Source organism: Pelodiscus sinensis, chromosome 5, assembly GCF_052426305.1.
Source record: "Pelodiscus sinensis isolate ZL-2025 chromosome 5, ASM5242630v1, whole genome shotgun sequence".
Classification (NCBI taxonomy): Eukaryota; Metazoa; Chordata; order Testudines; family Trionychidae; genus Pelodiscus; species Pelodiscus sinensis.
The window spans coordinates 31,277,216-31,294,327 of NC_143056.1; the positions used below are offsets into that span (position 1 = coordinate 31,277,216).

General features: G+C 45.6%; 1 protein-coding gene across 3 annotated transcripts in view; it reads left to right on the top strand.

Annotated features, from left to right (window-relative positions):
- Positions 1 to 17,112, top strand: part of PPP4R3A (protein phosphatase 4 regulatory subunit 3A) — a 97,569-nt gene that overhangs the window by 15,806 nt on the left and 64,651 nt on the right. For all 3 annotated transcript variants that reach the window (XM_025190962.3, XM_006135507.5, XM_025190961.3), the window contains exon 2: positions 2,244 to 2,299. In XM_025190962.3, the coding sequence (XP_025046747.1) occupies positions 2,244 to 2,299 (56 nt within the window). The remainder of the gene's footprint in view (positions 1 to 2,243; positions 2,300 to 17,112) is intronic.

Genomic DNA, 17,112 nt, shown 5'->3' on the forward strand with positions numbered 1-17,112 from the left:
ATTATAGTATAGACAAGGTCTTAGTTTCAGGTAAGTAAACAGAAACAATCACTTATTTCTCCTGTAAAGTGAATGTATTTGTAATTTTAAAAATCTACATATTCTGTTAGTGACTTGGTTTGTCTCTTGTTGGAATGTCAACATTTTGAAACATTCTGAATTGATCAGGTAAGAAGTATGTTTATTATGTTAACATTGATATTCAGTTATTTTGCTTTTAGTAGTCATTTTGCTGAAAAGCAATGTATGGGTCTAATTATGCAGTCCTTATTTAACCAACATTCTTATTGAAGCCACTGGGAATTCTTCTGGTAAGGCCTTTGTCTAAACCTATGATTTGTGGCTGATGATATGAGAAACAAGATTCTTTCAGTAATGTTCTCCATACTGTTAACATAAGTTTTTCAAGTATGGATTTGTAATTAATGAATTGTTTGGTATGAATATTAATTTCTGGTGATGAGTTCAGCAGTTGGGTTCTCACCATGAAAGTTAGAAATGACCAGTTTTCTTGTTCAAGTTTTGCTTATTCGTGGAAAATTACTTTTCACTGTTCAGAAATTTCAGATATTTGCAGTAAGAAAAATGGGTTTAAGTATTTTAATTTCTCTTAAAATAGTATAGTAGGGTTCACTGAAGATTAAGCATGCATACCAGTAATTTAAGGGTATGAATGAACAAACAAACAATATTAGTGCTGGTGTAATTATACTAAAAACACAGGAAATTCGAAGTTAAGGTTAACCTAAAAGAAATCCATACAGGTAAAGGTATGGAAAAACACAGTGAAGGCACCATATACAACTTTAAGTTTGCCAATTGTCACCAGATTGTATGGGAACCTTAAATGTGTATTTCCATGCCTTTACCTTTTTGGATTTCTTTTAAGGTTACCCTTAATTCCTGGTTATATAATGTGATTGTGTGGACTACCTCCTGCTGTGATAGAAAACATTGTGGTAACTATAGTAAAGGCATCCATGGAAAAAGTAGCCTCAAGAAGTCAACATGAATCATGAATTTCTTAATCAGATTTAGCAGATGGAAATAAGGAGGGGCCAGCATCATGTGACTACTGAAGGGTCCACAGAACACCTGTAAATGCTTTGAAAACCCTATCTTAGGAACCATTTATTTTTTTCCAGTATGATAATTTCACCCAATGCTAATGAATAGGGATGTAAAAGACTAGTTGACTATCTGATAAGCAGAAGTGATGCGGCTAGTCATGCATCTCCGCCCTCCACCCCACTGCCTCTATTAGAGGCAGCAAGGGGGGATGAGCAAAAGCCAGTGCTGGGGGGAGATGGATTAAAAGTGGTTCCCCCCAGCACCATTTCTGCGACGGGACAGGGGAGGTAGAGACACAGCGGAAACGGCACAAGCAGGGACTGAAGTAGTCTCCACATGCGCCACTTCTGCTGAGTTTCTGCTTTTGAAATATACAAGAGCCTAGTGGGATTCTTGTACATTTCAAAAGCGGAAGCTGGCCAGAAAGGGACTCCCATGCTGGTCCTGTGTTCCCTATGGGGCTTCCTTCTGAAATGTACAAGAGCCCAGCCAGGGCTTTTGTACATTCAAAGGCTCAGGTGCCGCAGGGAGCACTGGGCCAGCGGGGGAGCCACAGGGCTATTGTACATTTCAAAGGCTGAGGTTCCCTTATTGACTCTTTGTTTAGTCAATGGAAATCCCGTCGACTATTCAATTAGTTAATTAATCTAAATTTAACATCCCTACTAATGCATTGTCTTAACATTACTTGGGAGTAGGAATGTGAATGGTTAACTGATAAGCATCACCCTTAATGGGTGATGCTTACTGTTTACGGTTAACCAGTGGGGGTTGGAGCAACCCACCATAGGCAGAGGGCTGCTCCAGCTCTTTGAGGCTCTCCATGGGCAGGGGTATTCCAGACTGGCTGGAGCAGCCCCCATCTGTGGCATCCCTACCCATCCCCATTCATTTGTTTAACTGGTCAAATTTAACCTGTTCACTAATTAAATGGGATTTTACATCCCTACTTGGGAGGAATCGTGTTGACTTCAATGAAACTGTGTGTGTAAAATAAAACGTTTATACCTGTTTGCAGGACTGGGGGTAATGTGATGAACATAGTCCTCAGTTGTATTTTTTAGATGTATTTAGTGAATTAGTGATTGAAAAGAGAATTTTCAGTCTTCATTACTGAATTCATAATGCACTTGTAAGTAAAACAGAACTTTCTTCTTTTTTAATTCCTTCAGGTTCTCTTCTTTTGGAGTCCAAAATTAATCCAAACACTGCATACCAGAAGCAACAGGTAAATTTGAATTTTACTAGGCCTTTCTTTTTAAAGGGATCCTGGTATTTCATTAATATGAATGTTCTCTGAGTATACCACTCTTTATTACAAGTGAGGTCACCTGTTACTATTACTGAAAGATTAGATAAAAATTTTTTTGCTGTGGTTGTGTAATGAGAAACAAAAAATCAGTTACTTATGTGAGTATCTGTATATTCTATGGCAATAAAACATTTGGAAAAACAGCAGTCTGATTGTAAAGTAAAAAATTAGCAGGAACACTTGAGAATGTATAGTACTTGAAGTTATTTATAATATCATTTTTGAAAGACCTAATTACAAATAACTTGATTGTGCATTTATAGATAATAATGAAAAAACTTAAATTGTAAACTCCTATATATAATATGTAAATATCTGTTTATTGCTTAGAAAGGTGGTGACCAAAATTTTAAGGCATGCCGATTAAAACTGCCCAAAATATGCCACCTTTTTCCAAGCAAATGAAAGAATTATTGATGCCTGCCTGCTTTTTTGAAATCCTAACTGTTCCTTGCCAAAGATTTTCACATCTTAAATTAATTAGTTGTGTGTATTGCTAGTTTGGGGAGGTGTTTTGTTTTTTGTTTTTGTTTTTGTTTTTGCTTAAAGAATTAAAATGGAATTTGATGGGTATGTCCAGTTGTAAAGCACTATATTCTTTCAATACTAGAAAGAGACAGATACTGCTGTCTGCTTGTTATTTTTTTAACTTAATGCAAATTAAGCTTATTTTTAATTGGCTTTATATTATTGCAGACAGAGGCCCTCCTCAATAATGCATCTCATCATACCTAGCAAAAATGTGCCTATAAATTGTCTTTGCCATTTTTGGCATTTAGTTGCTCTAAAACACTAATTTTCAGGGGGGGAAAAATCAAAGTCTTGAACATTTGTTAGACTTGAACTTGCTTGATTAAGAATTTAATTTTTGCACTTGTGAAAGGGAATCTACTTCATCTACCTTTCCTGTGCAATAAAACAAAGAATTCCAAACTTTTAGGGTTCATGCTTATTTCTTAGTTTCTTTTGTCTGCAATTACGGTAATCTGCTACCCTTTTTTTAATTGGATCAATGGCCAAAAATATTTAAAATTACAAATTGTCTGTTCTTTTTTTTTTTTCCCTCTCCATTCAATCCCTCCCCTCCAGTCTTTTTGTCTCAACCTCTTTTTTTAGGCTTTTCCCCCATCGAAAATACCTCTACACACCACCTTCAAAAGGAACCGTTTCTATCACTACCCATATTTCCTTCTCCAAACCTCACATGACATGAACTGCGGTAACTCGCTGCTGCTGAGGAGGGTTGGAATCTATCAACACTAACGTCTTTATTCATCCAGGGTTTCTTTATGCTAAGAAAATTCCGCATGTTAGCCACTCTGAATTTTTTTTAGTGTGCCCATAATAGAGATGTAAGCGACTAGTAGACTACCCGATAAGCGTAAGCTTTTCTGATAGTCAGGTAGTCACTTGACTAGTCACCCCTCCCCTGCTGTCTCTATCAAAGGAAATATCTACACTACAGCGTTAATTCGAAATAGTTAATTCGAATTAACCCATCTACACACACAAACTATTTCAAAATAGTGTTTTGCTATTTCAAAATAGCGCATCCACACTGAGTGGACACTGAACTGAAGTTAAGGCTGGCTGGAACCAGTGCCAGCAGGACATCAGGTTAGGATTTAGTGTGTGGGGCTGCTGCCTGAGGCTAACTGAGCTCCGTGCTTAAAGATACCCTACCCCCACCCTGGACAGTTCTCAAGAGTTCCCCGCTTGCTTGTCTACCTCGATGAGGGAAAGCAAAGCATCCCTGTCTTGGAGTGTCCTGAGTGTCCGCACTCGGGACACCACGGCACTTGGCCACATGGAGCCTGAGCTGCCCCTGGTCACGCCGGTGTGTCTCATGGGGTCGTTGCCATCAGCCCGGCTGTACTTGCGGCAGGCTGCCATCTGGGGATCCATCGGGGGGCTTTCAGAATCCAGGAGGCCCTGCGGGAGACTGTCCACCCCTCAGAGCCTCCCCGGTCCTCCCTCACGTCCTTCCACTTACCCTAGCCCCTCCCTAGCTCCCCTTCCTCATGTCAAACAAAAGACACGTATGTTCAAAAATAGAAACTAGGTTTATTGAACAAAACTGGGGGGAGACTGGGAAAAGGAGGTGGGAGAGGGGAAGAGAGAGGGTGGGAGAGGGGAGAGGGAAACCTGGGAGGAGGGAGCTGGAAGGAGGAAGCAAGGGAAGAAAGGGGAGGGGAAACTCCGGGCTCTGGATTGGGGGTCTCGCCAGACCAACTTGATTTTCATGCAAACCTGCTCCTGGGTTCACATGTGGCCTTTGGTGGCCAGGCTGGCAGGTATCCTGCCATAGAGGGCCACATTGCTCCGTCTAGTGCAGAGATCATGGACGTTGGGGGGCATCCCCCCAAACCTGAATAAGGTCCATGGTCTCCACCCTGGACCAGGAAGGCGCCCGCTTTCTCCAGCCCCTGGCAGGCTCCTGGAAGCTGGCAGACTGCTCCTGGGGAGCGGTGGAGGGCTGGCTGCCAGTGGCTTGCTGGCTCATGTTTTGGGGCCACTGGGTCAGGGTCCCTCTTGGGCACTGCTGGCTCTGGGCTGGCAGGTTTGGAGCTGGCACAGGCACTGTGGTCAGAGTCTACCCCTTTAATGGTTCCAGGGCTGAAGGAGAGGAGAGTAAGTTTTCCTGGTTGTGCCCAGAGTGGCTACCAGGGCTCCCTTGGAAGGGCTGGAGACCCCCTATTTCGAATTAAGTGTCTACACAGCACTTAATTTGAAATAGCTATTTCGAATTTGGCGTTACTCCTCGTAGAATGATGTTTACCAAATTCGAATTAAGCGCTCCGCTATTTCGAATTAATTTCGAAATAGCAGTTTGCATGTATAGATGCTATTAAAGTTAATTCGAAATAACGGCTGTTATTTCGAATTAACTTTGCAGTGTAGACACACCCAAAGAGGGAGAGCAGGAAGAGCCAATGCTGAGGGGGAGCTGGCTTAAAAGCTGGTCCAACTGCATTATTTCCACAGGGGGCAGTGGAGACAGAGGCATCCCACTGCTGCTCCAGGGTCTTGTACATTTCAAAGGGAGAGGCGCATCGGGATAACGAGCGCCCCTCCCCATTGACTAATCAAGTAGCCAATGGAAATTCCATCGACTACTTGGTTAGTTGATTCCTCCAAATTTTACATCCCTAGTCCATAACACTTCTCTTGTCCTCACAGATGTGCTCCTGCTGATGTGCATGGATTAAATTTGCTTCTGGAAATGCTGTTGTCTTGTCCCCACTGCATTAGTGTCAGTGAACAGAGATAATTAATATAACATCAGTGGTACAAATACTGCTGTCCAAGAATAAATCTGTTTACACTTCCATGACAGCTTTCATAGCTCTAGTGTATACAGTTATATGTCAAGATAGTTGTACGCAGATCAAGAGCTTTTGTTGGCTCACAAAAGAGGACAGAACTGCATTATACCAAACTTTAGAAAATCTGTTTTTTCCTGGAAAGTTAAAAGCAATAGCTAGCTTTTATTTTTAGATTTCATTCACTTATCCGTGCATAGAAATTCCATAACATAATTATTTTAATTGGGGTCTTACTCAGCTGTCTGATTCCTGCTAGAATTATTTCCCATATTCGTTTTGAAAAACGAAACAGAATGGGGATATTGATTAGCTCATGCATGAAGCCTATCGCAGAGGCCTCCTCTTATCTTCAAATACGGCAGTATATCTGTCCATGGTGCTCCCTGACCTACTGTTCTATCCTGTTCACTTCCCCTCACTTGGCTAGAGGACCACTATATCATTGGACACTTAAATAGAGTAAGAAAGTGGTTAGGAGGTGAGAATAGGAATTGGCTGGGCTGAGTTCAGGGGCTTGAAGTGGTGATTATCAGCAGGGCTCGACAATCTATGTAATCTACTCTCCCGTGGCAAGTAGGTTACATCCCAGAAGAGCCGGGTTTGGGCGATCTGCGCATGCGCAGAACGCCGGACAGCGCGGCTGGTGAGCAGGGCTTGCCGTGGCTCGGCGAGCCCTGATTATCAGCACTGCTGAACTGCATGAGACTGGTTATTACCTTATTCTAAATCCTGTAGAGAAACAAAGATTTTAAAAAAACCTCAATATAAAGTGTAGGAATAATTGAATCGGTCACCTTGAGATTGTCAGCTGCTAGGCCTCCAATCTCAGATTTGTCCTGACATAGAGGACACCTGACTCTTGGCTATAACACCTGTAAGACATGTGATGGTATTCATATGCTTCTCACAATGTGTGTGGTTGTTACGCAGGAAGAAGATAAGGGAACAAATTAGAAATGAGTGAACTAGTGCATATGTTTTCTAATACTGGAGAGATTATAAACCTACTGAAATAGCTGTGTGAGAGCAGTAGAATAGGTACTGAGAGTAATAGAACAGTTGTAACCTACCAGAGCATGTATGTAGTCTCACAGGGTATGTCTAGACTACATGCCTCTGTCGCCAGAGGCATGTAGATTAGGCTACCAGACATAGGAAAATGAAGCGGCGATTTAAATAATCGCCGCTTCATTTAAATTTACATGGCTGCCGTGCTGAGCCAACAAACAGCTGATCAGCTGTTTGTCGGCTCAGCGCGATAGTCTGGACGCGCGGGTGTCGACATCAAAGGTATTTGTCGATCAGCTGTTTGTCGGCTCAGCGCGGCAGCCATGTAAATTTAAATGAAGCGGCGATTATTTAAATCACCGCTTCATTTTCCTATGTCTGGTTGCCTAATCTATATGCCTCTGGCGACAGAGGCATGTAGTTTAGACGTACCCTAAGGAAACACCAAAGTATCTGCACACACAACTTCATGACTTTTGTGGACACACTGCAATGTTGATGCTTACACCAGAGCAACCCCACCATTCTCTTACTCATAGACTCATAGACTATGTGGTCAGAAGGGACCATTATGATCATCTAGTCTGACCCCCTGCACAGCGCAGGCCACAGAATCTCACCCACCCCTCTTAGAATAATCCTCTCACCTATGTCTCAGATATTGAAGCCTTCAAATACTTTGAAGGCCCCAACATGCAGAGAGTCCTTCAGCTGTGATCTGTGCCCAATGCTACAGAGGAAGGCGAAAAACCTCCAGGGCCTCTGCCAATCTACCCTGGAGGAAAATTCCTTCCCGACCCCAAATATGACGATCAGCTAAACCCTGAGCATGTGGGCAAGACTCATCAGCCAGACACCCAGAAAGTTCCCTATAATGAATGGTCTATTAGTTACCAAGATCATGTTATTTCATCCAACCATCCCCTTATCATAGAATCATAGAACTGGAAGAGACCTCAGAAGGTCGTCAAGTCCAGCCCTCCGCTCTAGGCAGGACCAATCCCATCTAAATCAACCCGGCCAGGGTTTTGTCAAGCCGAGACTTAAACACCTCTAGGGATGGAGATTCCACTACTTCCCTAGGTAACCCATTCCAATGCTTCACTACCCTCCTAGTAAAATAGTTTTTCCTAATATCCAACCTGGACCTCTCCCACCACAACTTGAGACCATTGCTCCTTGTTCTGCCATCTGTCACTACTGAGAACAGCCTCTCTCCATCCTCTTTGGAACCTCCCTTCAGGAAGTTGAAGGCTGCTATCAAGTCCCCCCCCTTACTCTTCGCTTCTGCAGACTAAACAGACCCAAGTCCCTCAGCCTCTCCTCGTAGGTCATATGCTCCAGACCCCTAATCATTTTGGTTGCCCTCCGCTGGACCCTCTCCAATGCGTCCAATGCTCATAGTTCAGTTCTGTAGTGTAGATTCCAGAATCAGTCTCCAAAGACCACTGTAAGGTTTTTTCCCTAGCCCTTTTACTATCACCAAAATATTAAATGTTGCAGGTGCAGGGCCTACTGACCTAGAACAAGGCATCACTTGTTACTGACTAATCTGCTTATCACCATTACAGTGCAGCTCCCCTATTTGCTTTGTATGCATTTTCACCCTTCCAGTATCTCTCCTCATTTCTGCTTTTCTTTTCCTCCAGCCATTCTATACACAACACTCTAGGAAAATGTCTTTGCTGCTGCTCCTGCACCCATTGCTTTTCCAGGGGTGCATTCCAGGCACTAAAGAGTTTATGGCCAAACTATGGCTCACGAGCTACATGCAGCTCTCTTACAGATAGTGTGGTTTGCAGAGTCCCCTTCACCTATGGGAGTGTGGTGCAGAGGTGGAAAATCTGGACTACTATCCTGCAGTGGGTCTAGAAGCTTTGACAGACACCTGGTGCCTGCTGTGGGGGGATGACCCAATTTAAAGGTTTTCCTCCCTTCCTGTCATCACTCCTTCTCTTCAGCTCTCAGGTGTTAGCTTCATGTGGAGAGTCTGTGGCAAATGGCTGGGAGCTGCAGGGAGAGGCCATGGCAAAAGTAGTGGCTCTCCCTGCAGCTTCAGCTGTTTGCCAGTGCCTCTCCCCAGGACTACAGTTTCTAGCTTGCTGGCTCCAGCAGCAGTTCTACAGGGAGGGGGGCCGGTGGCACAAGGTGACCAAGCAGGACCAGTAAACTCTGGGAAAAATCGGGGGGAGGGGACCATGTGTCCCTACAAAGGTGCACCCTGTGGTGCTGAAGACCCAAGGCCCCCTTCTTGCAAAAGTGAGGTCCCAAGTCCCTGAAGGCATGTTCTGGCTCTCAAACTTCTGAAGATTCTTATGCAGCTCAGAGAGTCAGTGAATTGGGCTACCTCTGTTATATTCTAATGTAGATAGGCACTACAGATCAGCTACACGATATGCTACCTTTAATCTATAAATGGTAATTATTTATATATAAAATGAAAGCAGTTAAATTTTTTATTATTTTAAAACTATTATCAAAGGAATCGTAAAAATAAATAATTTAGGATTGCAAACAAATGGAAGATGGAAATGTTAGTCCACTAAATCCTTGAAGATTCACTCGAAGGTTGATGGGAATATCCTAATGAGTATGGACATGAAACAGATTTAAGTTGCATACTTTAAATAGTATTCAATTTTTTGGCACCATCACTGTGATTCATGCTTTTATTTATTTACATTGCTTTAGCAATTTCTTTGGGTGCTGTCCACACATACAGGAGCAGACAGTTTCTTCCCCAAAAAGTTCACAATTTGGACGTGGTTATTTCTGTAGGAAGACACATCTCCTATCCACTCCAAAAGAATAAACATGAAAATAAAGCCTCCTATGTTGTTAATATTAAAGCACGCAATCATGCAAACTTTTCCATGTATTTTGTTCAAGGGTAATTGTGACAGTGGTCCTACCGGTCATATGGCAGTTTTCTAGAATTAAGATTAGTATCTCTTGCTACAAGACTCATCTCGCTCCAGAATTGTTTTCAAGGCACCAACTTTTAAGAAATTACTCATTCATATAAAGCGCCAACTCTTCCATAAACGTTATTGATAACCAGCTCACTGACTTTTAAATGAAACCACTCTAGGATCCACTGAAGCATAGTCTGATCTTAAATGGTTAGAGGGAAAATCAAGTGAGACTATTATAATATGGAACCAACACTGATCCTGCTTAAAAAAATCTTAGAGATTTATTTCAAAAGGAACTTTTAAAAATGAGTAGAAATGAATTAAGACAGAGGTCAAGAGTGAGTAAAATTCTAGATTAGTGATGGGCGAGCTGCGCTAGTGAGTGCCCACGTGAGTGGCCCTTCATCTTAATGGGCCGCAAGATGCTCATAACCAAGACTGTCTCCTGGAGTAGCTTAGTTTTGTTAATGGTATTGGTTACCTAGAATTTGCAGGGGTGTGCCAATTGAACTGTAGCAGCACTTCGGATGCAGAGGGAGTGCACAGCCTGTTGTGCCATCAGCATGCACCTCTCTATGTGTCCTTGGTTTACGTATGTATCACTTTAGTAATAGTGGTAGGAAAGAGCTTAAATGGATGGATACCAACGGAATCTGGCAACCCTGCATGTGGGCAACAGTAAACAAATTGTCTCATGGAGCATACGTAGAACTTGGATGGGCCGCATGGGCCCATGAGCTGCAGGTTGCCCACCATTATTCTAGATGGTAGCCCCATTTACTTACCTCAAAGCGCTAATCCACTCTTATCTTGATCTGAAGTTGTGACATTCCTAAAACATGGTGTCTCCAGACAGATATATTGTATTGAGGCTTGAGAAGGAGGTCTCAAGTAGGGCCATGGCCTCTCGTGTTAGTGTTTTAAAAATGACCATTAATCATCCAGAGTTTACATAGGATGGACATAGTAGTCAGTGATATTTAAACCAGCAATTAATTATTGTGCTACATTATGAATGAAATTCAGGTGATGGCATTATCCTGCTGAGTGTGTCAATAAATCAATCCTTATGTTGATATGGACAAAACAGGGTTGCATCCTCTGCATATAGTAAACCTGAAAAGTATTTAAAGCCCATATCCAATACATAGCTTTCTTTAAAAGGAAACTGGTCAGAATTCCAGGTTAGGATTCTTAATTTTACTATTTCTGGCCAAGTGTTACCAATATGAGGCTATAAAAAGGACAGGTAGCTGTTGACTAACTATGCTGAATGGCAAAATTTCTGTTTTCCTCTTCTAGTAGTGTCCCCGTGGGTGCTCCACTATAGGTGTCAGGCTTGTCCCAGTGCCGCGGTCTGGAGAGTTTTTCCCAGCAGTAGCCCCCAGTGGACTGTGCATGCTCAGAAGACTCCACATGCCGTTCGCGCCTTTTCTTCATCGTGCAGTTCGAAGCGCCAGTTCCTCCTAACGGTCCACAGCTACAGACGGAATTGGAACAAGCTCCTGCTCTGCTTTGAGGAGAAATTAGAAATTAGTTATAGATACTCATTCGTCCCAGTTAGCCCCCTTCCTTGTAGTTATAGTTAGTTAAAGTTACTGTTAGTTCTTAGTTTAAAAAAAAAAAAAACAGTTTGGTTCCTGTTAGTCGTTACCGTTATCCGCGGGCACATTAGGACTCACCCGATGGACAACCTTCACTATGCCCGGCTCTCCGGGCTTCAGAAAATGTGTGTCATGTGGCAAAGCTATGCCGGCATCAGACGGCCACTTCCGATTGATACGCTTCTTGGGGGAAGGCCACATCCCTCAAAAGTGCGGCCATTGCTTGAAGCTGACCGCCAGGGCCAGACATGACAGAGAGATGCTCCTGAAAGTGTTGCTTTTCAACAAGGTGCTTCAGCTGCCAGCGGCGGGACAACGGGCAGGTTCCCCGTTGCTGCATAAGGCCCACGAGACTTAAGAGCTCCATTCCGTCACGGATTGTAAGCGTGGGTGACGCACCGAGCAAGTCTGGACTCACTCCAAGGCACAGCATGGCAAAACCAGTTAAGGCCCATAGTACATCAGTGCCTACCCCGGAGCCTTTGTCTACGTTGGCACTGGTGTCCCATCCGGCACTGAGTCAGCACCAGCAGTGGCACCGAGAGTTCACTCGGCACTGGCACTGCTGGAAGCACCAAGCCCTGAGCCAGCGCCGTAAGTGGCACCGAGTGTTGCCTCTAACTTACCAAGGGCGGAGGCAGCACCGAGAGTGGCATGGAGAAAGCCGGCGCAGAACTCTGCCGCATGGCTCAGCACCGAGCACTGTTAGTGACAAGCTGACACCAACGCCCTCACGGGACGACTCGGCACCGGAGCTACAGTCGGCACCGTCTGCGGAACTGGCCCAGCTCGAATCATTGGGCGTGGGCATGGCACCGCTTTCACCGGTCTCACTGACTAGATCACCATCCCTGGGCCAAGAACAATCCGAGTCCGGATCGGTCATCAATCCCCGGTAGTCCGGCCCCCGCGCCTCCACCACCAACGACAATTCCTACCAAAGCCCAGAGGAAAACCAGGCATATGCGTACACCTTCGCCCAGTCCAGACAGGGAGGTGTTTTCGCCTGAGCCTTCAACCTCACCTCGCTGTGACAGACACCAATTGCCCTCAAGGCATTCTTGGAGGTCCCCAAGATGATCCATTCCACCTCCTCGTTATCACCGCTCCTATTATTCCAGATCCCCATCTCACTATTTGTTCCGATCACGTTCACTGATCTCTCCAGTTTGTTCACACTATTACCCTTATAGGAGTGTGAGTTCATACTTTCCCGGACACCCATACAATAGATATCACCGCTACACTCGGGATGCCTCTTATCATCGGGATTACCCACGCTCTTCTACACGGTTGCCACGTTTATCATCGGAGTGTCCCTGATCTCATTTGCCACAGTTGCCAACCCAGGTCATTCTCCCTCCTGCTCAGGTGCCTCCCACGGGCGATGCCCCATTGGCTTCTACTCACCATGGCGATGATGCCCACTCTCTGCCTGTCGAACAACAGTAGTTGGACTCCCCAACCGACTTATTGTTGTCTTCGCCGGATGATGCAGTGTTCGATGACGATTCTTTTCCAGTAGATGATGATAAACAATTTTGAGAACTTTTCAAGAGGGTGGCCTGCTCGCAGAATTTGCGTACCTCGGAAGCCCCTCAAAAGCAGCATGATCTTTTGAGAAATCTTCGGCATTCTAACAGGGAAAAATTGGCTCTCCCTTTCGATGAGGCAATTTTGGAAATATCCAATGACATGGCAGACGCCAGCTTCTGTACCACCAATGAACAAGTGCACCGACAAGAAATACTTCATCGATGCCAAGGACGCGGAATTCCTTTTTACACATCCCCAGCCCAATTCCATCGTGGTCGAGGCTACCCAAGAGAAGTCAAGATCTTCACAAAGCAAGACCGCGGCTCCTGACAAGGAAGCTAAACGACTAGACCTCCTTGGAAGGAAAGTATATTCATTGGGTACGGCCACCCTCAGGATGGCCAACTGTTCTGCCCAACTTGCAAACCATGATTTCGACAACTATTCCAAGTTGGTGCCACTCATGAAGCATTTCCTGATTCCAAAAAGCAGTTCCTTAGGGCTGTAGTACAAGAGGGTTATACCATAGCCCGCACTGCACTCCAGACCTCACTAGACATTGCGGATGCTGCATCTAGAACCACTGCAGCATTGGTGGTCATGCGGTGGGCCTCATGGCCCAAAGATCTCCAGCCTAAAGTGGAGGACCTGCCTTTTGACTGGCGTTTCCTATTCGCACAGAACACCGACCAGGTATTCCATTCTGGAAAGGACTCCCGAACCACCCTGAGAACATTTGGGATGTACATGCCGCCCTTCAGGCGTAAGAGAGTCGGCCCCTACAACAGGCAGAGGCCCTTTACATATGCCACATCGTGCATCAGGCCTTATGATCAGCAGAGGCAAAGGCAACGCCCTCAGAGACGGCACCAGCAACCTACTAAGGTGCTGAATCAGCAACAGTCTCAGCAGCAAGTTTGACTTGTCAGTCGAGAGACTGCGATCTATTCCCCTTTGAGAGGCTCCCGACGAAGTAACCAAGTTGTTCCACCACCGATTGAGACCTTACCATCCCTGTTGGTTCACCATAACTACTGACCGCTGGGTCAGAGAGATCATGACCTCCGGCCTCACCATTCAGTTTTCCGCCCTACTCCCTTCCAGTCCTCCTTCCTTGTCCCTTTTCAGGGACCCCTCTCATGAGCCCCTGCTATGGCAGTAGGCCGTACGTCTACTTACCGTCGGAGTGGTGGAAAAGGTTCTATAAGAGTGCAGAGACTTCTATTCACAGTACTTCCTCACACGAAAGAAGTCTGGCGGGTGGAGGCCTATCCTCGATCTCCATGGTCTACACTGTCATCTAAGAAAACAAAAATTCAAGATGGTTACTCAAGCCTCTATCATTCTAGCACTGAACAAAGGGGACTGGTTCGTGTCCCTCGACCTCCAGGACTCGTATTTCCACATGCCTATTCACCCAGCCCACAGGAGGTGCCTACGTTTTACCTTAGGCGACGACCACTATCGATACACGGTGCTCCCCTTTGGACTGTCGGCAGCGCTGAGCATTTTCTCCCAAGATTCTAGCGGTCTTGGCCGCTCACCTCCGGCGATCGGGCAGCACGATTTTTCCTTACCTCAACGACTGTTTGCTGAAGGCTGCCACAGCACGTGAGGCACAAGCTGCGGTCAATACCACCAGAGACACGTTTGAGGCTCTGGGCCTCATCATCAACATACCAAAGTCTTCCCTGATTCTGTCCCAGTCCCTGGAGTTCATTGGAGTGAGGCTGGACTCCAGGACTGCTACCGCATACCTACCTCTCGACAGATCCGACGCCATACGGGACTTAGCAAATACCTTGCTCACGGCTCCGAGGGTTTCCATACTCCCATGTCTGAAGCTGTTGGGGCACATGGTGGCAGCAACATACATAGTTCCGCACGCACGACTTCCTATGCAATGCCTTCAGCATTGGCTTCTCGTAATCTATATGCCAGGTACCAACAATACTCGCAAATGCGTGGTAGTCCTCAGTTGTGTCAGGGACTCCCTAGTTTGGTGGCTCGACCCAAGCAATACATTGGCAGGCATCCCCTTTGACACTCTTACCCCATCTCTTCAGATCATCACAGATGCGTTTCTGTTGGGCTGGGGGGTGCATATGAACCATCTTCCGATTCAGGGACTATGGTCCGATCACGAATCCCTCCTCCACATAAACTTTCTGGAGTTACTGGCAGTCTTCAGTGCCTGCAGACATTTCCTTCACGATGTGCACAGTGCTACGGTACAAATTCTTACCAACAACATCTGCACGGTTTACTATATCAACCAGCAGGGTGGTGCCAGATCCAGGTCCCTATGTGCAGAGTCTGTACGTCTTTGGAATTGGGCAATCCAACACCAAATTACAGTCATGGCCATGTACCTTCCAGGCAAGAGCAATACCATTGCTGATGCGTTGAACAGAACCTTCCGTTTGCAACACAAATGGGAGCTCCTCGACGGAGTAGTCCGCAGTCTATTTGAAGTCTGTGGCTATCCGGACATGAACCTTTTTGCAACTTGACGCAACAAAAAATGCCGCCTTCCTATGCCCGCCCTCGAGCAATACAGCGACTTGCAGAGAGATGCCTTCCTCCTCGATTGCGGAGCGCGACACCTACTATACGCCTTTCCACCAACCCCGTTGATACCATGGGTGATAGTGAAGATTCTCGCAGATGCCGCGACGGTGAGATTGATAGCACCCTTTAGGCCCCAACAAACTTGATTTCCTCAACTCATACCAATGTCCTTATTCCAACCTCAACAACTACCACTGTTGCGCAATTTACTTTCACAACAACACGGCACTCTCCTTCACCCGAGCATCGACCGCCTACATCTCATGGCGTGGTTCCTAACTGGCTCCAAGGACCAGAGTTAGCCTGCTCACAGGCAGTCAGGGACATACTAGTACACAGTAGATGTCAAACTACTCAAAAGTCCTACCGCTTCAAATGGCGTCGCTTTCAAGCCTGGTGCCAGTCACTGAACATGGATCCGCTACAAGTACCTATCCATTGCACTCTGGATTACCTTCTTTACTTAAAATCGCAAAGTTTGTCGAATTCTTCTCTTAAAGTTCACTTGGCAGCAGTCTCTGCCTTTCGCCCTCCAACAGATGGCTCCTCAGTATTCGTGCATCCAGTCATCAAAAGATTCATGAAAGGAATTGTTAATCTCTACCTTCCACACAAACCCGTCCTGGAGCCATGGGACCTAGGCCTTGTACTGGACACCCTTACCCATTCCCCTTTCGAACGGTTAGCAACTTGCGATCTGGTGACCCTCATTATGAAGGTCAAATTCCTGCTTGCCATCACGTTGGCCCGTCGTGTTAGTGAATTGGCAGCTCTCTCGGCTGATCCTCCACTGTTTACCGAACAAGGCGTGACACAAGGCATGACACTACACTGCCATCCTGCTTTCCTGACGAAGGTCAATTCATCATTCCACATTAATGAACCTATTGCTCTTTCCACCTTTTATCCAAAACTGCATTGTACTCCGGAACATGCCCATTTATACACCCTTGATGTTATGAGAGTGCTTGCCTTCTTCTTGGACAGAACGCGCTCCTTCCAAAAGTCACAGTGCCTCTTGTTCTCAGTTGTGAACTGCTCCAGTGGTCACCAATTATCTTCACAGCGCATTTCATCTCACACGCTGCTACGCTCTCTGTAACAAGCTGCTGCCCTCTAAACCTAAGGCGCATTCGGCCAGGAGCATGGCCAACTCGATTGCTTTCATCAGCGATGTTCCCTTGTGCTATATGTGCTGCACTGCTACCTGGTCTTCCATGTCAACCTTCGCGAGACATTATACCCTTGATCGCTTCGTGGCTGCGGATACAGCGGTGGCTGTGCACAGATGATGATGCCAAAGCACAACCTGAGCCATGCTTCATACTCACCTATAGCGGAGCACCCACGGGGACACTACTCGAAGAGGAAGAAAGTGTTACTCACCCTGTGCAGTAACTTCTTTTCTTCGAGATGTGTGTCCCCGTGGGTTCTCCACAACTCGCCCTCCTCCCTGCTTTGGAACTCCTATGCTTGTATTTTTGAGATGTTCCGGTTAGGAGGAACTGGCGCTTTGGACTGCATGACGCAGAAAAGGTGTGAACGGCGCATGGAGTCTTCTGCACATGCGCGGTCCACTGAGGGCTACTGCTGGGAAAAACTCCGGACTGCGGCGCCGGGATGAGCCCGACACCTATAAAGGGGGACATATCTTGAAAAACAAAAGTTACTGCACAGGATGAGTAACACTTTCTTCCCATGACAAGGCAATGTTGACTTATTCACCTGGCACAAAATATTTCTTTAAAGCAGCAAACAGTCTTGCATGA